The 24,068-nt window shown below is 41.2% G+C and overlaps 3 protein-coding genes across 7 annotated transcripts in view; 1 reads left to right on the forward strand and 2 right to left on the reverse strand.

Moving 5' to 3' along the window:
* Positions 1-952: 952 nt before the first annotated feature.
* LOC143121651 (aldehyde dehydrogenase family 3 member A2-like) lies at positions 953-10,050 on the reverse strand. 3 transcript variants are annotated; one of them, XM_076282144.1, is made up of 11 exons: positions 9,970-10,050; positions 8,874-9,094; positions 8,439-8,670; positions 7,545-7,630; positions 6,758-6,966; positions 5,204-5,321; positions 4,971-5,112; positions 4,357-4,523; positions 3,355-3,454; positions 2,306-2,568; positions 953-1,976 (listed from the first exon to the last, which is right to left on the reverse strand). In XM_076282144.1, the coding sequence occupies exons 2-11, from the start codon at positions 9,027-9,029 to the stop codon at positions 1,962-1,964; spliced, it is 1,488 nt and encodes a 495-aa protein (XP_076138259.1). In that variant the 5' UTR covers positions 9,030-9,094; positions 9,970-10,050; the 3' UTR covers positions 953-1,961. The 3 variants fall into 3 exon arrangements, with proteins under 3 accessions (XP_076138259.1, XP_076138261.1, XP_076138262.1); XM_076282146.1 differs by having other exon boundaries at positions 8,874-9,133; XM_076282147.1 differs by lacking the exon at positions 9,970-10,050 and adding an exon at positions 9,812-9,951.
* Positions 10,051-10,431: 381 nt separating this feature from the next.
* Positions 10,432-16,508, reverse strand: LOC143121652 (aldehyde dehydrogenase family 3 member A2-like). Of its 2 annotated transcripts, none has more exons than XM_076282148.1 (11): positions 16,388-16,508; positions 15,820-15,983; positions 15,474-15,705; positions 15,062-15,147; positions 13,423-13,631; positions 13,057-13,174; positions 12,686-12,827; positions 12,424-12,590; positions 11,982-12,081; positions 11,660-11,898; positions 10,432-10,879 (listed from the first exon to the last, which is right to left on the reverse strand). In XM_076282148.1, the coding sequence occupies exons 2-11, from the start codon at positions 15,979-15,981 to the stop codon at positions 10,865-10,867; spliced, it is 1,470 nt and encodes a 489-aa protein (XP_076138263.1). In that variant the 5' UTR covers positions 15,982-15,983; positions 16,388-16,508; the 3' UTR covers positions 10,432-10,864. The 2 variants fall into 2 exon arrangements, with proteins under 2 accessions (XP_076138263.1, XP_076138264.1); XM_076282149.1 differs by having other exon boundaries at positions 16,405-16,507.
* A 2,162-nt stretch (positions 16,509-18,670) lies between these two features.
* Positions 18,671-24,068, forward strand: part of ulk2 (unc-51 like autophagy activating kinase 2) — a 32,141-nt gene continuing 26,743 nt past the window's right edge. For both annotated transcript variants that reach the window (XM_076282150.1, XM_076282151.1), the window contains exons 1-3: positions 18,671-19,939; positions 22,211-22,303; positions 22,421-22,462. In XM_076282150.1, the coding sequence (XP_076138265.1) occupies positions 19,850-19,939; positions 22,211-22,303; positions 22,421-22,462 (225 nt within the window). In that variant the 5' untranslated portion in view covers positions 18,671-19,849. The remainder of the gene's footprint in view (positions 19,940-22,210; positions 22,304-22,420; positions 22,463-24,068) is intronic.

Here is a 24,068-nt window from a genome sequence, read left to right on the forward strand (position 1 = left end):
CAAACTATCTGTTGACACTGTTAAATACAATTTATGGTTGAGGCTGAAGATTGGGTTTAGTTAAGGTGATGTTAAGTCTCTGTGGGTGGACTATCCAAGTCCAACCTCTCTTTGCTGAACTGTGACTTCTTCACCATTTTCATGACTAAATTGAAAAAATGTGGTGAAAGGAGCACTTGTTGCTACCCAAGACTTCATCTGGAAAGGTGGGCAAGCACTGAAGAATGGCCACATCTGCCAAGAAGAGAACATGAGCATACCCATACAGTATGGGTTCTATGGTTAAAAATATATATTTTTGGTAACCAGATGACACACTGCATGTATGTGTTTGCCTCTTCTGGCACTGGCCACGTTAGGGGTGAGCTGGTATGGCGGGAGAGGGAATAAAACCCGGTGGGCATTTTTGTGCCAAAAAAGTGCATTTTCAATGCCAGCAGTCTAAATCACCCCAGTGGGTGTCATTGCTGATTTCAGCATTACTAGAAATGCTACTCTGGCTATCTGTCAATGAAACCAGCACCCAGACAGAGCTGGGCTGAGTCCTATGCTGGCACTACTGCCACTAGGTTTGAATCTGGGCTGTAGTTTTTTTTTCTGAGAATAATGGCAATAAAATAAAAGACTAGCGTGGACATAAAAATGATAACTTATTAAATTGTGTACTACTATCTCATAATTCTCATGAAAACATTTTTGAAATGCACAATTACGGCTGTAGAAAAGTAGAGCAGAAAATCCACAGAAAGCTATAGAGTTCTACAAATTCATAGTATCGTGACAGATATGATACTATGACACTATCTGTGTACTACCAGAAACACAATAAATCACACAGACAAGCTTACAGCATCTCAACTTGTCTAAACCATTTCCTATCCACTTAGAAAATGCAGTAACATACTGTAGTTTTGTGTGGTGCACAATAATTTTTCAAAGAATGAAAGGCTGCTATTTTATTATTTATTTTATTTGCATTCATCTATTGACATCCTTTGTGCTGTATTACTGACTGTGCTGCTGAACTACATCTCATAATAAACACATTGCATTTCAACTGAATAATATCACCCCACAAAGTTAGTGTAAACATTATTACCTTTGTCCATTACAACCCCAGACCAAAATGTTCTGATATTTTTATAAAAACAGTATTACAGTCTCACTGTGCAACTTTGTGTTAAAACTGCTTAGCATGTAGCAGTAGTCTCTAAAGGCTCAATCAATACCTGTTTTCGGTCCCAGTGATTAGCACCAGGTTTAGGATGTGAGACATCCTACTTGGCATAAACCTGCCACATACAGAGTCTGGATGGCCAAATAATGCCATCTAGTGTCAGACAGGATCAAATACATTTTCCCTCAAGGAAGGAAGACCAAAATGAGCTTTTCAATCTGGATGATTTGCAGCAGATGAAAATAAAACAGATAGGGGAAAATTACATCATAAGGACCATAAAGACCTTTTTTTTCTATTACAGATATGACAATCATATATTAGTAGCAAGATAAGATTAAGAAGATAAGTTATAGTCCACGATTCTACCGCAAGGTTGTTGATATATGAGCTTGACAGACAATTAAATGACTGTGGCTCTGCTCCTGAAGCAGCCATGTTGATTGGCTGGAATAGTGTACAGCTCCATTCAAGGCACTTTGTTTTACATTTTGACAGAGCCAGGAGTGTGGATAAACAGTGTAAGAATTTTAGACATGAAAGAGACAAATACATCTTGAAAGCATGTTCTATACTCAATGATTGTAATAAAGTGTGAAAGATAGAATAGGAAATACTATTTAGTAAAACGGTACTATTTCTTGCTATCAGTAGTATAGTTGCAAAAAAGTGCTACTATATAGGTTAGTAAACAAAGTGGCTATTTCCCTTATGATGGAAACAATGCTATTATAAAAGTATTAGTGACCATTGTATTGTTTGACAGAATTTGAAGCAACAGTCATCACACTGGAGTGTCCTGTAAATCAAGAAAAAAATTAGTTTTACCATCATGAACCATCATAAATATCCTCCCAACATTATAATCATAGATAATCTTCTGTATGGCAACTTGAAACAATAGCAACAGCAAATGCTGATCTTTGTGTACTGAATAATATGTAACACACACACACACACATGTCCAGCACAAGGAGATAGATAGAGACAGATCATTACTTAATTCATCCCCAAGGGGAAACTGTGGTGTTGCAGCAGCAATTTACTTAGATCACAACAAATCCATAGTTTTACACACGCGGACATGAGGTATAGTGTATGTAATGAATACGATGTACTATACCTTACCTTGAGCAGCACCACCAGCAGTGCAATTAGCAGGGCTAGCGCCACCATGGTGGCCACGACAGCCCAAACGCACGTGAACCGAGCGCAGCTGCAGAGGCGAGTTACCATGAAGAACTTGGCCCTCTTCAGCTGAGCGGTGTTCTGCGGCGGGTAGCGGACCTGGTTCATGCCCTCCATGGCCAGTGCTTTGATGAGACAGGACCTGTGGTGACTAAGACGGTCAAAGGTGTGCTTGCCGTGGTAGCCACCCGTCCCACTGTTTCCTACAGGGTGGAAGAGGAGAGAGGCAGAGAACAGGGAAGAAGACAAAGCTCACTACTTGTTTTTTACTTTCTTAAAGCCTGGTTAGTTCTAACAAAACATGTCCTACAAACAAAACATGTCCTACAAATGCACATATAGCAGATTTAGTTCCAGTAACAGTGAAATGTGCATTAGGAAAACTAAAAGGGACATGCTTACAACAAAGTGCCAAGGAAATAATAAAACGGTTTACTTGTACTGGAGAGAGTTTATAGCGACTTTATATGTATTGTGAGCAACCATGAAATGCTTAGTCTGCAAGATTTTTCAAATAGATGGCAAAAACAACAGAAATGGCTCCAGCCACATCTTAGCCCAAACTTGACGACTGGCCAGAAGCACAGTGTGCTGAGACCGGAGCTCCTGAGTGCAATATACTCTGCCTTGAAGCAGTACAGAACATGGGAGCAGTGGAATTGGAATGGCCTTGTGGATGACAAAAAACACACCTGTCACCAATTCCATAGCTATTTTTACATAGAAGTCTAAATGAATGGGGAATACAACAAACATGAATGAGTTTTCATTCATGTTTGTTGTATTTTAATTAGCTAATGCACAGGCCATCATAATTTATCAGATAATTCAAATATGTCTGATTTTTGCTGATAGGCAAAAGCCTGGTTAACACTATGGAATATGGAATAAAACAAAATATTGAATAACAATGTCATCAATGTACTGTTGATGCGGACATTTCCAATTTAAGTGTTAGCTTAAGCTTGCTTATGATTTGTAAACCTCACCGACACCACCAAAGGGGAGAGAGTTGATTGTGTAATGCATAATGACATCATTGACGGTCACTCCACCACTGGACGTCTCAGAAAGCATTCGCTTTATCACCTAAAAAAAACAAAAGGTAGAGCTGCTGTAATACTGTTAATTGATATCTCTTTTATTTATCTAGCTTGGCTGACACAACTGAGATTGAGAAGGGCTCTGGGGGCGCTGCATTCACTTCCAAGGTTCCAAGGTGCGTAACCAGCAGTTAAATTAAACTTAAATTGGTCCATGAAACTATTACCAAACCTTTTTTGAAGTACAGCACAGACATCTCTCTGGGTTCTAAATGCAGTTGTTTACTCAATTCCAAAGAAAAGATACACATTGGTCATCAATGAAAAAGAATTGAGGAACTCAATTCTCAAGCGCAGCCATAGGTAGTGTTCATCGAACCGTTAATCGTACTCCTCTGTCTGCCATAAAGCGTGTCCCATGCTGGTTATGCGGTTCACCCAGGCTATTGTCAAACAATAAATGGCCATACCCCCAACATGTTTAAATTAGGTTTGTCCTTGTGATGATTATTCGTTTTTAATACTCACCATGTATGAGTACTGGTATATACAGTACTGTATGCACTGATTTAATTTGCTTTCTGTGTGCATCAAGAGTTTAAAATCATGCTTTCCATATTGATGTTTTAAACTGATTTCAACTTATTTGGCTTCACAGTACTGTATTACGATGAATGCTAATATGATAATGACTAAACCTCAGCAACCTCACCTATATAGGCACTTGTCCTCTTATCAGCTGACTGACTGAGACCAAAGGGCATTGACGACAACTTTAGGGTTTTTGCCACAATGTATGAGTAGGAAGTATTAGTAGGAAATGTGGCCTAGTGATAATTACTTTTTTACTGAACATTATCCATGACTATCTTGCCCCTGCTTACATTTCTAAGCAACAGTCGGGATTCCCAAGAAGCAACACACCCTGTGATACTTTGTGCTGTGTACCTTCTTATCTTGTGAGAAGACATAGAGAGCCAAGGGCTTCTCCCGGTCGTTGATGAAGCGAATGGCCTCGTCCACGCCACTGACGGAGACAATGGGCAAGACAGGCCCAAAGATCTCCTCCTGCATGAGCCTGGCATGAGGAGACACGTCCCGCAAGATGGTGGGGGCTGAGGATGGCAAAACACATACACATCAATGTAATAAACTTGCTTTAAAAGCACAATGGCTTTGACCACTGGATCAATTAAAATAGATTTGTGGTATTCCTTATGATGTGTTACTTGCTTTCTCCAGGGTGCAAGTATTTTTCAAGGACATTTTAAACTTAACTTCCTGTTATGCGTGTGTACCTCTGTCTTGGCAAACTCTAATCAGTACATGTTAGTTTTCATTGTACCAGAGAGTATCACATGGAATTGATTTTCCATGCTGATAAGCATGTACCATATTATGACTCCCTTATACAGTACATTGTAAAGACACATTATTATTTGCCCAAGACCCCTCACAGTATGTGCCTTTTTAATTCCTTTACAGTTAGGATTGCTGGTTAATTGCTACCAAGTTGAATATAAATGTTGTTCATATTCAACGTGTTAATTCAACTTCCTTACCAATGTAACATTCTTCTCTATCGTTCTTCCCACCCACAGTCACAGAGCTGCCTTCTAGGAGAGCCATGACACGATCAAAATGGTGCTGGTTAATGATGCGACCATAGTCTGGTGAGGTTTTAGGGTCTTCACCGTAGAACTCCTGCAATTACATAGGTATATATATATATGGAAGTCTACACTCATGAAAACATCAAACACTGTAAATCACCTGCAGAGTTATGGACACTAACCCGTAATGTCCGCTGAATCTCTTCAACAACTCGATCTTGGATGCCAGGCTCACACAGGATGTAGTCAGGTGCGATGCAGGTCTGACCACAATTAGCAAACTTTCCCCAAGTGATGCGACTAAAGGAACAAATCAGTGCATCAGATTTCAGAATAATTTAGACATACAGTTGTTTCATGTTGGAATAGATTGTGTTTTTTGTGAATGATTGGGAATTACAGTTTTTTCTGATTGCTTAAGCACATTTTTTGTAACTATGGCTTTTTTTGCAAAACTCTACACACAAATTGGAAAACCTTTCATCCAATCAGCAAAACATTGTAGTTCTCTTGCAACAGCTAACACACCTTGCTTAACTCTTCACACCTTCGTAAAAATTGTGTTTTCGTATCAAACAGTAAACACAAGCCATCACAATAGTAAGCACACAATGTGCCAACGACACACTGATGGTATGAATAAAAAACACATCTGGTTTTGCTTTCTCTGTGCACAAGGTAGACTATGTCAGTTTGAGGTCATACTTTTGTCATAGTTCTGTAAACATACAGGGATCCAAACTTCAAGTATTACATGTAGTGTTTATTTACACACATCAAAACAAACACAAGTGTGTTTTTCCAAGTCAAAACACAAAATAGCAATGTCACTTAGACAAAACAAATCAGTCTACATCAGGTCGTCTCTCTCAAAATGTCGTCTACATCACATGCAATGTCCTAGTCCAAGGCACCGGGGAAAATATATTCTGGAATGCCGTATCCAGGCCTGACATGACAATATATTTTTTTGCCTGTAAAAGGGCTATTTCTTTCTCTTCTTACCCTTCCTATTCCCCCTCCTCATCCTCCTCTTGCTCCTCCTTGTCCTCTTCCTCTAACTTCACCTCCTTGTCCTTGTCATCCTCTCCCTCTCACTTCTTCACCTCCGCATCCTCTTCCTCCTCTTCTTCCTCCTACTTCTTCACCTCCACGTCCTATTCTTCAGCCTCCTCTAATTCTTACTTTTCTCACTCTTCCTGCTCCCTCCATTGTACCCATAGCACATTACCTGTGGCTTATTTATAGTGCTTAGGCTGATTGCAAAGTGAACTAATTATCTAAAACAGTTTTCACATGAAAAAGTGTGCCAGAGAGTTGGCAAAATAGTGAAAATAATAGCCATACATGTGTATAGATTTGCTAAGAGTGTGTTGATCATTTGAAAATTGAGTGTAAAGCATAATTTGTGTTTACAGTTCCGCAAAAAGAGTGTTGTGCAGTGAATTGTGCCTACAGTTGTGCAAAGTGTGTTACAAAATTGCAAACTGAGTGCAGTGTTTGTGCTTTTAGTTTTGCGAACGCAATGAGTGGTTTTGCTAGAAGTATTAATAGTTTTAGAAATTGTGCTATAAGAATCACGGTTGTGTTTAAGCATTCAGAAAAAACTGTAACAAGAAATTGATAGGCGTGCTATGTTAAAACAAACTTCTCCATGAAAAGTAAATCATTCCAGTCCAAAGTCAGCATGTTAAATATGTGCAGTTCCTAAAACTAGTCATAGTCACAAGTCTTACCGACAGGCAATGCTGAGGTCACAGTCTTTGTCGATGTAACAGGGGCTCTTCCCTCCCAGCTCCAGGGTGACGGGGGTGAGGTGGCGCGCGGCCGCCTCCATCACCAGCTTCCCCACAGTGCTGTTTCCCGTGTAGAAGACGTGGTCAAACCGCTGCCCCAGCAGCTCCTGGGTCTCAGGGACGCCTCCCAACACCACGGGATACATCTCCTAAAAATGTTTTTCATGTGAATAGAAGAAAATATAATATTCTATATATATATTTCAATGTATACATCTTTGAAGTACTTGAAGCACCCTCAAATTGATAATAGGATGATAATCGTCTAAAAATGTCTCTGGAACTTTATAATCAGAAACTAGAAATGTCACCTCACCCCCGTCACCCTGAAGCTGGGAGGGAAAAGCCCCTGTTACATCGACAAAGACTGTGACCTCAGTCACATTCATATATGAATGATTTACTTTTCAGGGAAACATAATTTCACTGCTTTTCTTACTTCCAGTAACTATATGCATGTGACAATAAACTTCCTTGTATCCTTGTATCCTTGTCAAAAGAGCCCAGTGAACTAACTATTTGCCACGCATACTGCAGCACTTTAATGGAACAAATCAGTACATATCCCAGTACAGACCAAATACTGCTGCAAATCCTTAAGACGAGCAACAGTATGAGAGGGGTGGCAGTAAGGTCACTGCCACTGGCACCACCACACACAGAGCTAAAATGAAAAATAAAAGCCAAAACACTAATTACAGAGGAATAGAAACACAAGGGAGTGAACCTGGTCCAAATACTGAGGGAGCAGTTCTTTGAGGAGACTGGCAGAGTGCTTGCTCAGCTCAGAGGGCTTCACCACAGCTGCATTTCCTGTCCAGCAAGAATGAAACAGAAAAACAGAAGACATAACAGAAAATGGAAGTGAGAAGCATCTCAAAACAGACGACCGTAAATCTGATGAGATTATTGGAATCAGAACTCAGGATTCTTTATAGTACAGGATTAGTTTATATCCAGATGTTTCTGTTATGTGTTCTTCCACATATGAGATGGCTGTTTATATTTCTTTCGGTTCCTGTACTGTCCCTGAGTACACTCTTAAAAAAATAAAGGTCCTTAAATGTTTGTTTTTCCATCACATTTAGTTCCATAAAGAACCATGACTTTGTGTTGAACCTTTACATCAAGTGAAAGGTTTTTTCCATCGGAAATGGTTCTTCAGAAAGACTGTTTTCATACCTATTTGCCTTTTTTCTTAAATGGTTCTTCAAAGACCGGTATCTTTGAAGCACTGCAAAAGGTTCTTCTATGGCATCGCTATGAAGAACCTATTTTGGCACCATTATTTTGTGTATGTGTCAATGTGTTTAGAGATAAGGGTGAATATTACGGTTTTGCAGTGTTTCACTGTTCTGCATGGGTGCATCCCCTGCATCAGTTGCTATCTGCTCTAGATTGCCAAGTTGGCACTAATCAGGGTCTGATTCAGTGTAGTCCACATAAAATGGGATGACCAACGCCATCTCCTGTCAGCCTGGAAGGATATTTAAACCCTGACTAATGACTATTGTATTAAATAAAACTCTGTTACTGTTTGTCCAACAATTGCCTAACTGGGTCTTCATTCATCTGTGGTATCAAAATTGGATACTGAAACGGTTTAGCGATTGGTTGGTACCGGCAGCGATGGCTCCAATGAGAGGTTGCAGCGTGAGGGCCCATGGGTAATTCCAGGCTCCAATTATGAGTACCACACCCAGCGGCTCCGCTTGCGTGTACACCTGGTCCGACAGTGTGAGGAGGTTCTTCTTGGCCGGACGTGGGGCGGCCCAGTCTGCCAGACTGCTCTCTGCCAACTTGATGTCATTTTCCAGCCCAATTAGTTCGAACAGTGGAGTGTCAAACTGGCTCTTTGTGCGAGAAGAACACCCAGGTTTATTCAGTTTAATGATTGCTCTAGTTAGTCAATAAACAGACAAGCTACTGAACACAGACTACTATACAAATATGCCAATGAAATAAATTCCTTCCAAAGTCACTCATTATATAATAAACGTGGATAAACGTGTCGTATCAATATGAACTGGTTGATAAGATCTAAGATAATGCTTACTCGATGAATATCCTGTTTGAGAGCTGCTGCTATCTCTGCCTCCTTCTCTGTGATAAGCCTATGCAGGCTTCGGAGTTGCTGAAGCCTGAATGACAGGGGTCGCGACCTGCCTGAGAGGAAGGCCTTCCTGGCACTGTCCACTGCCTGCTTCTCCATCAGTAAGATTTCCAATGTTGCGCTCCCACCCTCTTTTCACAATGGCAGAACAGCAACTTGGCTGGCTAACAAAGGAAGATATCCGTTTAAGTGCCACACTAAATCTGTGCAGACACACACAAAAAATACATGATGCAAAAAAAAAATATGATGTGGGGACAAGCATGAAATGAAATATTGATACATTAAATAAACTTTGTGCGAATGTATAAATTATATCACAGAAATATTTTGATATTTTATGTCTTATTATTCAGACATCATTAGACACATCATAATATAACCTTTGCTATGGTCATATAACAGGATATTTTCTTGCTTTGTTGACATAGGATTTCCAAACATTAGCCTATACATCAACAGCAGGACAATATTTGTATATTTATTTATAATATTGTAGTGTATTGCTATACTATGGCAATACACTTGTAGAGTACTTGTCTAGCTTATGCAAAAAATAAACTGTGTTTTTAGTGTTTGTTTACATTTCATAAAAATTTCAAGCTCGTTTCAGTTCGCAAACTTGCAATGTGATACAGCTTCCCAGACGACAGAGATAACGTAATGGCAACAGCACAGACATGACAATTACTTGTTTGAAGTTTCTAGTCAAACGAATTTATTGACGCTTTTTTAAAAATTATTAACCAGAGTAGCCTAAACCAGTTACAACAATTAGCTGTATGCATTTGCTGCACTCAGCCCAAATAACGGTATTTCCGTAGATGATTTTCCCGAAAGTGAAACACGTTTGAAAACAGACAAAACCTCCGAAAACTCACATAGGCAGCAATTTAGGCTACTGTTTGGTCCAGTGCTAAGACTGAATCTCGCACCATATCCCAATAAGCAGGCTGCAACAACCGGCAACTTAATCAAGCAGGCTACTAAGTAAACATCTCTAATACTCTGGTGAACAGCGGATTTGTTGAATTCTTACCCTCACAGGAGCTCGACTGCCCGTAGTAATGTAGCGGCAGTGCAAGGGGCACAGCCTTGTGTATTTCCCTCGTTGTCCAAGGGCGGCGTATAAAAGATTCGACGTATCAGCACCGGACGATTTGGGATGGTACTGCAGACATGATTCTCTGGTATTGAATTGCGATTGAATCACTGGGTTTCTCAGTAGCCTAATTACTACTCCAGACCAAACGTCATAAAACTTCCATTGTTTACTGAGTTATTTGCAACAGCGATACAAGGATTTCAGAAACCAGCATTGCACTCTGCCTAATGCAAAACAAAGTGAACCGTGTTCACCCAAAATGTATTTAAGTTAAACAAATCAAAACTGAATACCGTTAAGGCAAAACGGTATCTGGTATTCATTGTGTTTCATTGACAACTTATAATTATTTTTAAAAACAAAGTACAAATGTTTTTAAAGTGTAAGGAGCAAAAATATATGAAATGAAATGTTTTATTGTATTGAAATGATTTGACCAAAATAAATAAAACGTCATTAATAATGTTACTAAATGTGAAATGATAACCAAATGATACCATAGTATAAAAGATATGACGTATCAGCACTGGACGATTTGGGATGGTACTGCACGTGACATGATTCTCTGGTATTGAACTGCGGTTGAATCACTGTTCAGAGTGCAGTCACTACAGCTGAGTATGAGCTCTGACTGCCATACAAATATGCCTTTTGCTGTTGTCGTCAAGGTGCAGGGTTATTACACTGTTGGCCGTCGGTCGGAGGGCATGTGTGATGACTGCTCTATCATCTTATCTTCCCCTCATATACTGACGTCTTATTCTGTCCAAGGAAGACATGATAACTTCCACAGAAAGAACTGCAATCATTCATCAGGACTCCTGAGGCCTTATCTTAAAAACCTCTGTGAAAGGAAGAGACAGAATCAGACATTGTCATGAGATACTGACAATTAACCGGTTACAAACAAAAACACAGTTGAGAGTGCAGGCATACAAAATACATAGGTGATGTTTACAAAGGTAAGAGGTTATTTAAAACAAAAGCTCCATTTACTGCGGTGGCACTGTAGCATAGCGAGTAATTAAAGCTGGAAGATCATAGGCCTCTTTGTGCTTTGAATTCTTCAACAAGTAAATACATTGTTTGTGCAGAACAAAGGCATATCTGTTGGTGTTTTTCTGGATCAAAACACCGGAGAAGGGAATCGGCGACAGAGGAAAACAGCTATTTAAATGATAAAAAAAACTATTTCAGAATAAAAAAGTATCCTAAGCACATTTTAAAGAGGCATCACAATTTTTATCTAAAACTAACATGATAGCTAACAGCCAACATATTATCCTTGCAAACAACAGCACAGTTGGCACTGTTAAAAGCTGTTAATGGTAATATATTTGGCAGCATGGTTCCCAAAACCACATGGTGAATAACCAGGGTGACCAGTACAAATGTAGGCATATGGTTCCTAACATGACCATGAACCATCATAATGAATTTGAGGATGAGACAGAAATGATACCTGCTTTACAAAAACAGACCTGAATAAGATTAATTGTGCCATGGATAAACAGCAATATGAACAGAAATAATGAACATTCTAGGCTGAAATCTAGCATGTGGGAAAATCCTTTCAATCAAAGTTGAGAAGGCTGTTTCAGTTCACTTTTAAACTTGTGCTTACCTGGACTATAAACGCTGCTAAGACTGTAAGCACAGCCACCTTAGCCAACTGCCGCCACCGGCGCAGGTTGACCTGTCTCAGGAGGAAAAGCCGGGCCCACTGCAGCTTTTTGGTGGTGTGCGGTGGGTAGCGCATCTGGTTCACCCCTTCCATGTTCAGCTTCTTTATGAGACAGCTGCGGAGATGGCTCAGCTGATCAAAGGTGTATTTGCCATGGTAGCATCCAATGCCACTGTTGCCTGAAACATGATGGGTTTAAATCAGGGCAGATCAACGCTGTGACAATAACAGTCTGTGAATTGCACAAGGGGAATCTCCTCACCGACACCACCAAATGGTAAGTCACTGATGGTGAAGTGCACCAGACAGTCATTGGCCAACAGAGCCCCGCTTGATGTTTCTGAAATCATTTGTCTAATCAGCTACAAGAAACAAACAACAGTAATCAGGTGAATCAGGTTTATTAGTAAAAAACCTACATATAATGGGACTAATATGAGTGGCATAGAACTATGATAACATTAGTAAGGTGTGACACAGGCAACAAAGGTGTGGATTCCATAGAGCAAAATATAAAGATTAGGAGGATAAAGTCCTCCTGATTAAAGTACTAATAACGTAGACCCCAATGAGGAAACTGTTTTACTATTTAATCCACTTCTTCCGCGTTATTGTCTAAGAACTACCTGTTTTTTTTGTATTGCTGTTGGACTTCATGCAGCAAGGAAATCAATAAAAAAAAGTTTTAACGTTTTCCACTCCACCTTATCGTTGGAGGAGAAAACGTAGAGCGCCAGAGGCTTCTCCCTCTGGTTGATGAAGGAGATGGCTTCCTCCATTCCGTCCACGGTAATGATGGGGAGCAGAGGCCCGAAGATCTCCTCCTGCATCACCTTGGAGTCTGCCGTCACCCCCTTCAAAACTGTGGGCGCTGATGTGAAGAAAAAACAATCAGATCCCTTCACTCCACACAGACTGGTATTATAATCATAGGTATGTGGTTAGGCGAGGGAGGGGTGCGAGTACCGATGTAGCACTGGGATTCGTCAGTGTCCCCTCCCACGGCCACAGAGCTGCCCTCCATCAGGGCCATCAGCCTCTTGAAGTGGCGCTGATTGATGATGCGTCCGTAGTCCGTGCAAGTCTTCGGGTCATCCGTATAAAATTCCTGGCAAGAGAAATCAGCCCATAAGAGCAAGAGAGAGAGAGAAAGAGAGAGAGCAAAAGAGAGTTCATTAATGAGTCAGACAATGAGAAAGTCCATTTACAAAATGCGAAATAAGTCAGCTATCAATGGGGCCTGACACTGAAGAAGATTTTGATGATTATTGAGAATGATGAGTCAACCGCCGCCATGAATTAATTAATCCGTCATAAATTAGTGCTAATTCACTGACCTTTATGCATTTAGTGATCTCCTGAATTACACGGTCCTGGATGCCAGGCTCACAGAGGATGTAGTCGGGAGCAATGCAGGTCTGCCCACAGTTTACATATTTTCCCCAGGTGATTCGGCTGCCAAAGCACATAACAGCAACGTTTACATCATTTACAACCCAGATAAAACAAGAAAAAAAAAACATTTTTGATGAGAGTATTTTTTTTTTATTGTGATTATCAAATGGATTGACAAGATCTCCAGAACAGGGATATGTGGACAGATGTAGCACAAGCAAGATATAGAAGAAGATGTTGAAATCTCTGTCGACATAATAAGTGATAACCAAGTTTGTTATTTCAGCTTAATGTTTTACCACACTTACCGACAGGCAATGCTGAGGTCACAGTCTTTGTCGATGTAACAGGGGCTCTTCCCTCCCAGCTCCAGGGTGACGGGGGTGAGGTGGCGCGCGGCCGCCTCCATCACCAGCTTCCCCACAGTGCTGTTTCCCGTGTAGAAGACGTGGTCAAACCGCTGCCCCAGCAGCTCCTGGGTCTCAGGGACGCCTCCCAACACCACGGGATACATCTCCTGGTGGGTGAGCACATTCATTTGTTCGGAAACTGATGCCCCTTCCAGCCTAGCGTCCTGATCTGGACCAGGGTTATTTGACCAAGGCATAGTCACTGTTTAATCCATTCAGACAAAACCATGTCTTGTCAATTCAGATTGGACCTGAGTTGTAACTGGGATAACATTCGGTCTGCATATTTAGTTTTTAGTATTCGTATTTCATGAATGAGATGCATTAGAGAACACCCGGCAGCAGCGTAAAACAAAAACTGCCTACCTCAAGTCCCTAACCTGCTGTTCATGAAAAACGTGGTAGTAAGAGTGTATGAAGGTAATAGTACCTGGGATGAAAGACCAGACCGAATGTCAGCTACAAGCTCTGACAAACCGTGATGACCATTCACCTTGTCATAAAATTACACCAGTGAGACAGTCCGGGAAAAACACCCTGTGCAAATCAGGATGGCCGCCTTTGCTCACCAGAGCTGTCTAAAAGCTTAATGAGTCAATGCTCCCTCCAGTGGATGAGATTGGAATCTAGCAGTGCAATGTCTCATCTACTGTGCACCTATCCTAACAGATGTCTTTTTCCATGATTCAAAGGCGCTGTTGTATGTAAATTGAAATACTCCTACAGCTTTGTGTCCATCCTCAGGTTTTACAGTAGTTTATTCAGGCAAACAATGAGGTTCAAATTCTGCATTTTGCATTCACAACACTTATGCATTAGCAATAGGGCTGCACGATTTGGGGAAAATATCGCATTGCACTTTTTCTGACAGATATTGCGATTTGCAAAATGATTTCAGATCAATATTCCAAATGTCTCTTTAAAGTGACAGGCACTCAATTAGACCTATACACTACTGAACTTTATTGAATGCTACCTCTGACTAAGAATGCATTACTTTGCACTTGTATAGTCTTTTATTTTGGAATTTTAAGAGCAATAAACATATATTGCAATGTTAAGGAATTAATGTTTTTTCATTTAGATATGTAAATCAACATGTATACATTGCTATTAGTCAATTAATGGGGAGATAATCGATAATCAAATCGAACTGAAAAAATGAATCGTTAGATGCATCGAAAAAAAAAAAGCTAGATTAATCGTTTAAAAAAGAATCGCCTGCGATTATGATTGCGTTGCAATAATTGTGCCGCCCTAATCAACAACCCATGTCAAGCCATGCTCAAAAAAATTAAGGGAACACTTCAATCATACACTGGATAGGTACTCTGACACTGTTTGGTTCTGAGCACAAGTAAAACTTTTGAGGCGAGTGTTTTATTTTGCAAGAACTGTCAGACCTTCTGTGAATGTAGTTTGAGAATGGAGAAAAGGGTGGAAGGTTTCAAAAAAATGTTTTGAACAATTGTGGAAAACTGTAAGTGTTCCCTTATTTTTTTGAGCGGTGTAGTTCATAGTGGAGGTGGGTTTTTACCTTGTCCAGATAAAGAGACAGAAGCTCCTCCATGACTTTGGCTGTGTGAGAGCTCACCTCTGACGGCTTCACAACAGCAGCATTGCCTGAGGACATATGACAGTCACCAGATTAAGATAAAAAATAATCCCTGTAAGGAATAGGTAAACTAGGAGACAAAACACCATTACATGATCATAGCAGAAGCTTCAAATCTACATTACAATGACACAAAACACATTTTGGTGTGGACGCTTTTGAAAAGCTATCCCACTGAGGCCAACACATAACAAGGGCACCTTGCTTTGTTCCAGTATTTACACATATAATTAGGGAGGAGGAGTGATGTGAAGGAGAAGTGCCAAAAAAGGCTTGCTAGGGAATGTGAAGGAGTGGCACAACTGGGATTAGTGGCATTCTCCGAGCACCACACCTGCAGCAATCGCGCCAATGAGGGGCTGAAGAGTGACTGCCCACGGATAGTTCCAAGCTCCGATGATGAGCACCACACCCAGCGGCTCAGGCTGGATGAACACCTCATCCGAGATGGTGAGGAGGTTCTTCTCCACGGGTCGAGGGGCCGCCCATTCCGCCAACCGGTCCACTGCCAGGTTGATCTCCCCCTCTAGTCCGATCATCTCATACAGCTGTGTGCCATTTTCGCTCTACATAGGCCAGTGGGGGTGCAGTAGAAAATGCATCAGGGGACCAGCAATGCACAGCATACATAGATTACTGTATTTATTTGCAACCTGGACTTCTACATAGGCACCACCTACCTTATAGAGATCATTCTTGAGAGCCTCAACAATGTCTGTTTGCCTCTCTGAGATGAGCCGGTGAAGGTTTTTGAGCTGGGTTATTCTGTAAGACAGGTCTTTAGACCTCCCTGTTTGGAAGGCCTGCCTGGCTTGTTCAACGGCCTGCTGCTGGCACGACATTCCTGACAAGAAGAAGCATGACAGATAGCCACAGACGGAGTCATTATCTACTGATTAGATTTTTTTTTAAAAGGGCAGACGATCTATTCCTAGAAGAAAAACTGTTATACTTCATCATCATACTGTACAACAACCGACGAAAACCATTGTTGTCCTGTCCTGTTAGAGAGCACAGATATGAGTTTGTCTTCCATTTGGCCCGTATTTGTTTCTGCATCCAGGGCACTTTAAGCATCGTGCACTGTTGAACACCGCTGCAATAAACACTTACAGCTTTTTAATGTTAACGTTAGACTAACCAACTTATGTTTCTCTGTTTTCGTAATGAAGAAAGATGTGTTGAAAATCGTATAATACATCGACATTCATGAAACATAGCCTAGCCTACAAGAAGCTCGACACTTACCAAACAGGAAATATTACCTAATCACATAGGTGTTTGGTCTAAAAGAATTCTTTGGATAGCCCTGTGTGACAGTGCTGGCTGGCTGGAGTCGCTGGAGTCGACACATCAACAGCTCTCTGAGTCTGTGTTATGGTTTTGAGCCGACTAAACGTCAGTAGCTTAGTCTAGGCCTACTCTACCGCCGCCTGTCGTGTCGGAATCGCAACGGCCGCATGTCACTGATATTTCATTTCCTGTGTTTACTCAGGAGCAGCTGAGGCCTCTGTCTGGCCTTGAGCTTGGGCTTGGGGAAATGACAGGGCAATTCAGTCAGACACAAAATTGAGTGTTATGCTGGAAGAAAGAAAGAAAAAAAGAAAGAAAGATTATTACAATCTTTCCCTTTAATCAAGACCACCAATCCATGGTGAAGTGTGTTTATTTGTGGATATCAGAGGGTAGCCTGAGTGAACCTAGACCCTGTTCATCTGGGTTCACCCACACTACCTTTGGGGATGAAGTGTTAGTGAAAAATGTAAAACCACATGGCAGCATTTCAGTAGTTGTAATAACTCTGCTAGTTCTATTATTTACCGTTCATTTGTTCAGAGTAGGGGTCTGCCTTTTCCCCCTTTCTCCCAGTTATTTAAAAGATAGAATCTATAATAAGAACAACAACAACATCATAATAACCTCAACAATAATGGTAATAATAACAACATTATTATTGTTATTGTTATTATTATTGTTATTATTATTATTATTATTATTTTTTTTTTTTTCTTTTCTTTTTTCTACCAAATCATTTATATTGTTATACAAAATGTTGCCCATTTTCACCTTTTTGAGTAATGTATTGCCACCAGATGGCGCAAGAGAGCTTGTCTTGCCAGAGGAAACCATCTTATGTGCTGTGTAGTGAACTGACAGTTAGTCTATTAAGCCAACAGTTGTCAATACTCTTAATATTGACCAAGTTGTCAGGACCATATGATCAGGCAATCTACGACTACAGCAAATAATATCTGATCAGATTAAATTAGTTCAAATGAGATATTACCAGAGTAGACAAGACTGATAGATTGTCCAAGCCTACAATTATTGTCATTAATGTGCATTCCTCAACATGCTCTGTATCCTACATAAGACCTAGGTTGGGTTCTGTCTTTGTTCTTATATAGTCTTCTTTGCCTATTCCCAGTTCATGTAGCCTTTTTTGATCAGAACTGGCATTACTGGGTGCCCTGAGTTAGGTTACTAGATTAGATTAGATTAGATTCTTTATTGTCATTGCGCAGAGTACAAGTACAAAGACAACGAAATGCAGTTTGCCTCTAACCAGAAGTGCAAAAAAGCAGAAAAGTGCAATGTGATATACAAAGTATAAACAGGTGGTGCATAGACAGGGCAGGATATATAGTGTAGACAGTAGTATACAGTTGGTTTACAGAAAGTGGTTTATAGTCATATAAATGAAATAAATATGTGCAGTGTATTAGCAGTAGCCTAACCTTATAAGAGCAGACTATAAATGTGGCTAGGAGTATGAACAACATGTACAGATATGCGCAGTGTAGTAGCAGTAACATTATAAGAATAATATATATCAGTGTAACAGAATCTATTATAAGAAAAAGAGAATAAATATGGATATTCAGTATGAACCATATAGACAGATATATGTACAGTTTGTACAGCTATGTGCAGTGTGGTAATAGTACTAGTGTAGTGCAGAACCAGTAACATTGTAAGAGTAGTAAGAATAAGTGTAGGATGAGGAGCAGTAGAATATGGCTATATATAAGTGTAATATACTAAATATGTACTAAAGATTTCTTGTACAGGCTAGGGCTATGGCCAGAGCACAGGATAATAACCTTCTGTTCACACATAAACCAAAGTCAGGCAACAGTCCTCTTATGCATTTAGTGCAAAAAGCTTGAGACTGTTTTATTTGCATATGCACCACAATGAATTGTTGTTTTCCCTCCCTTCTCTTTTCAATTGTATGATCTAATTTTGGTAGTATCTCTGTTAAGGCCTACTTCATATTCAGGTCTACTCTACTAGCCTACCCTAGCCTATAATTAAAAGAAACAAAATTCATGTCAAACTGTATGTTAAGATAAACGTGCTCATTAATGTGTGTTTATTTATAGGCCTATATAGCTTCAGCGGTTTATGATAAAATAAATGAAAAAAATTAAACTGCAATCGTCATACTGGGGACTACATTTCCTTGCGGAAGGAGCACCACAGCCCTCGCGGAAGAAGAAACATTTAAAGAGAAGTCCACACACTACGGCAGTGACATTGTATTGCTGCACCGAGGCAAGTGGTCTGTACGAACATGATACAGATCCAAACGTGACAGAAACGTGTTTAACATTCTCGGCTGGAGCACAACATTTGCAAAGAAATCGACTGCTACACGGGAAATAGCAAGCTAATCTGGCTAATGTTAGCTGAACCATCGTAACACACAGTGGTCCCTTTCTCAAGTGGACCTCTGGAGCTGCTGACAAGAATATTCAAAGAAGAATATATCGAAGAGATGCTCCAGTTTTGGGATTAAAAAGAAGATTGTCACGTGGACGCCACAGTTCCATTGAGAAAATAGACTCTTCTTCATAGAACGTCTTAGCCTACTAATGGGAAAGATAAGAATGAGAAGACCGATTTGTCATTGTGACAACCTTACTTCCATTCTTCGACGATCCTGAGTAGCCTACCCTTGTATTCTAATCTCGATTGCTGACGGGATAGAATATTATACGCTAGATATACCTGAAAATCGTAAAGAATTTCAACCACACGCCTTGTTTGTTAGTTAGCGAGCACCTTAAGGTAGCTACTATATTAGCCTGATAGCAAAATATGTCAGTTGGCTTTGCCAGATAACTAGAGACAGTGATGTTTTGTTTGCAAATCAGGAATACGAACTAAAATCATGTAGTTTGTCAGAGTTGCCATACGAGGGCCATTGACACAATAAAATGTTAGCTTTCCTTGGTGACTTGATTACGAGCTAATTGTGTCATGAAATGACAGCTGGACGCTGCCCATTATGTCACCTTGATTGACAAGCATGAATATCAGTAGTGTATCGCTACATAACAAGCCAAGCTGTTGGTAAGAAACGGAGCATCGCTAGCATAGCAATGATACATTACAGTGTGGGTCATCCCATCATCGCGACGTCGAGTAAGAGTATTCTAGACGTTTTATTGGACTGCAAAATGCATCGGTCCATGTTCGTGTAATCGGACCGTCTCGCCTGTGCCTGTTTTTGTTTATGTGCAATAGAACCTGTCTGCAGTGTGAATTATTTTAAAATGATATTGAGATTGGAAGTCTTAGATTCAGAATAGAGTAGAATATCTTTTCGTTCAATGGCCAAATAATATCAGTTAGCTCAGTGGAAACCGAGCAGCCAAGCATCATCATCTATAACGTGCTTATTTACTCGGACACTGACTAAACATGGAGACGGTGGGAGACTTTGAATATAGTAGGAAGGACCTAGTTGGACATGGAGCTTTTGCTGTCGTTTTCAAAGGACGACATAAAAAAGTAAGTTATTTTGTCCCTTCTTATTATAGACTAACCTACATTTTCTTTGCATGTTAAGCCTGATCTGAGGTTTTGTGCACACAGAGCAGATGCAATGCATGTATGCATGATGTATATTGATTAAAAAAATGTGACTGTAGCTATTGACAATTCCACATGTATTACACAACCCCTGCAGAAACCAACTAATTTCAAAACAAATACTTAAAAGCACAGGGTATACCTGAACCGCGTTATCAGCATGCAATCACTATGTACGACGGAGTCTATGTTAGACACATATTTTAGTATGCATCTTGCAGAAAAGGAGACACACGAGCCATTCATTCATAAAGCTGTGACTCAAATACCATTCGGCCCAGCTCGGTGACGTAGGAGGCTTGTCTGCTTGTTTACCTCTATCTTGGGTGGAGGTTCTCTGTTGTCATATTCTTACTTCATCATTTATATTCTGCAGCCAGAATTTGTAATACGAAATGTTTTTTAAAATAAATGATATTATTCATGTTATCTATTATCTCCTAAAAATGCAGCAGTTAGCAATCATTATGTTTCACCATGTCTATCTTGGACAAGATTCTTGGGTATAATAAATATGATAGTTTTGGCAGGAGAAATAATCTTTATAGGCCAATTCATCAGTATTCAGGTGATTGTAGGCTAGTCCATTTGTGCTCCTGTTGCAATTGGCAAAAGACCCATTCTCTTTGCACACAGACCTGAATTGAGAGTAGCCTAGATTGGAGTCTGATACTCTTGGGTGAATGCAGTTGGCGTAATACAAAACCTGTTTATCAAGCTGACCCTGATAATTGATAATTCCTTGCCTGGGTATGATATTTTAGAATGCTTAATTTAAAATAGATCATAGAGGTGATGTGATGTTTTAGACCTCCAACCTCCCATACAACCAGTTTCTCTCCTATTAGACTCATTAGGCTTCTGGCATTGTTGTGCTATAGGTGTGTGTGTGTGTATTGCTTCATGCCTATGAGCAAACCTGAACCCAGCATGTGATGAGGTGTATTTATAAACATTGCATCTGTAGAGTGTTTATTTATAGGATTATTTCCACTGAAGAGGGAGATGATTGGTGCATGTAAAGGCTGACTGATGGCCACATACTTACACCAGGTGACTAAGAGGGCAAGACAACTTCTCAGTGCGGCTTACGGAATATGACATCTTTTTCTATTTCCATATAGATGAGTGTATGTCAGATGTAGACCACGTGTCCGTTATCCAGAAGGGTTGAAAGGCTTGGCGTAGCCTATGCTGTATCACTGGTTGGTTAATGGTCCTGTCCTGGTGAAAATAGCACACTGACGCAGTCTGAAACAGTAGTGATTCAGTCTGATATCATGGCTTCGTTCTCCTCATAAAACAATATCTGCTCATCTTTGGTCTGTCCCTCTTAGTGTTGTTCCCATTTTAGCTGATGAGATGTAGACCCCCAACCTCCCCAACCTCCACTTCTCAACCCAGCTGGAAGGGGGTCATTATTTTTGTTTGAATGTTGTACTGCGCTGCTTTGCCTTGTCACGCTTGGCTAGGCAGGCTCGGGTGGAGATGGTATGGATATTGCCACTCTTGCATGCTCTCTCTCTCTGTGTGTGTGCGTGTGCGTGTGTGTGTGTGTGCGTGTGCCGGGGCTGTGCACTGAGAGTGTGCCGCAAGAACATCTCCTATTAACCTAGATTTAGCTGAAAAGCAGACCTCTATTCATAGATTTTTTGCACCGAGGCTCCACTCCTCAAGCTTAACTCATGCTCCCATTATCTGCATACGGCCGCTTCTTTGTGGAAGGCCTCCTCTCCTCAACCTGTTACTATTCAGGTGGCGTTGCCGTTGCTCAAGGGCTAAAGACCAATTTATCACTTCGGTTTTGAAGTAATGCCCTTAGTGAGATGGCACGCTCCTAACAGATGTAGCCCGACAAAGATCTGTGTGAGCCGGAGAATATCTTGTTGCTTTGTGCGTGCCTGGGATGTCTCTCATTGAGGGGATTGAAAATTAGGCCGATTTGGCCGAGAGATCCTGCCTACATATGCCCAATGATCTCCCTCTGTTTTTGCATGCCTGACTCCATTCACATGTTAAATAGAAGACACTGCAATCGTGGTCACACAACACACATTTAATAAACAATCTATTCACAAAGTTAATGCCTGTGCTTCGCTCATCCACATCCTTGTGCAATTTTAAAATATTTGAGTGGAAAGAATCAGATGAGTGATATTAATGGACCTTGGATTCCTTCGATCTTTGCAGAAGACTGACTGGGAAGTTGCCATCAAGAGCATTAACAAGAAGAATCTCAGCAAGTCTCAGATTCTGCTTGGCAAGGAGATAAAAATTTTGAAGGTACTTGTTTGCAATGTATTTAAGGATTTCTTAACACACAATGCACTGTGTTATGTTGTTAGCCTAGATTTGTACCAATATGCCTATGACAATAAGTCTGTGTGTTGTTTTTTTCAGGAGCTTCAGCATGAAAACATTGTTGCCCTTTATGATGTCCAGGTAAGGAGCCCTTTTTTCCTGAATTTTGAGCCTTGTTTCTGTTTTACACCCATGGCATTGTAGCAAGACGGTGGCCAACCTGTCATTGACTTTTGAAATCAACACAGACTAAATGGCAGATTGTGATACACATTTGCACGTTATGCAAAAACCAGGACTGACAATGCACACCGACTTCACGTCTATAGAATCTATAGAAGGCAGGCACACACACGTACACACACACACACACACACACACACACATACACACACACACGATGGCACATGACTCTGCCTACAGCATGGCCCTGAGCTGAGACTGAGCTCTTTCACTAGCAGCAGCACCTGTCTTCAGTTGGATAAGGGAAATGTGGGTGGCTGTGGAGGGGGGGCATCTGACTCCCAACATGACTGGAGCAGCCGTGTTAAGATGAGGCTGCAGGATGTTGGCTGTCTGCCAGGAATGCGACCTTGCTGATAGTGTTACTTATAGCCCCGGCTGACGTCTTTCCCTGAGAGAGAGAGAGAGAGAGAGAGAGAGATGCTTTTGAGTGGCCTGCCTCCACTCCTCTTCTCATAAGCGTGGGTTTGATTGTCATCAGGGTTACATTTACACCCCCCCACCCCCGCCCGTCCGCCTTTTTCTTTCTCCTTTTCTCTTTCCTTGAGTCCTTTCAGTCGCATTGTGGGGGCTGAGGGAATGATGATGATGAAATGTAAAAAAAAAAAAGCATAAAGTAGGCCACGGGTCCAGCCTGCATTTGAAAGGATGGCTCTGGAGTGGCCTGCGGTGCCCACACAGCTTGCTGTTTCCTGGCTTTACGTAAGCCTCCCACCACCACCACCACCACCACACCACACCACGGCCCAGCCCTGCACCGCCGCTCTGATGTGTTCCAGCCCCTCGCTCTGCTCAGGGCCCGCGAGAGGTCGCCTGCATTAGCATTCCCGTCAGGCCACCCCACTGAGATTCATCATTTATCTTCTTTGCCTTAGTTTGGCTACTAAAAAAAACCTCAAATCAGAATAACGCTGCAGAATGCCAAATCAGAATGCCACCTCCGATAGCATGACCCTTTAGGCAGTTACCTCTGAGGACTGAAGCCTGTGTTGAAGTGTGTGCTCACTGCTCTAATTAAAATGCAAGCCTGTCCTATAGACAAAAAAAGGTTTGTCTTTTGCACTGAGCACCCCACCTCCACCAGTAGCAGCACCACCAGCTGTATTGTTTGGCTTAGGGACAGCAGGCTTTAAATAATCTGCAGCTGAACTGAAGCCTTTGGGGAGGGGGAGCTGGGTGGCTCCATCACTGCTGAAAGGCTTCACTTTTGGAGGGCTGTCCTCTCTGGTGCTCAGGCTCTGCACCTGGCCCACATTGTGTGTCGTCCACAGGCCGCCGGTGCAGGGTGTGGGCTCGTTAGAAATGGAGAAGTGGTTGGCTGGCTGGCTGGTGATGGTGGTGGTGGTGGTGGTGGTGGTGTAGACCTAAACACCATCTGGTTGTTGCTGCTAAGCATGCCGGCTCATGTAACTGTTTGCAGGGCCATAAAGGCTTCAACTTGTCCTGCTCTCAGACTTAGTGGCAGTTTAGTGGCAGTGTTCTGTACGTTTACAAGTGGCAGTTT

Source organism: Alosa pseudoharengus, unplaced genomic scaffold (assembly GCF_046254945.1).
Source record: "Alosa pseudoharengus isolate Yale_2024_CS ecotype anadromous, Long Island Sound unplaced genomic scaffold, YU_APseudo_1.1 YU_APseudo_1.1_scf_13, whole genome shotgun sequence".
NCBI classification, from domain to species: Eukaryota; Metazoa; Chordata; class Actinopteri; order Clupeiformes; family Clupeidae; genus Alosa; species Alosa pseudoharengus.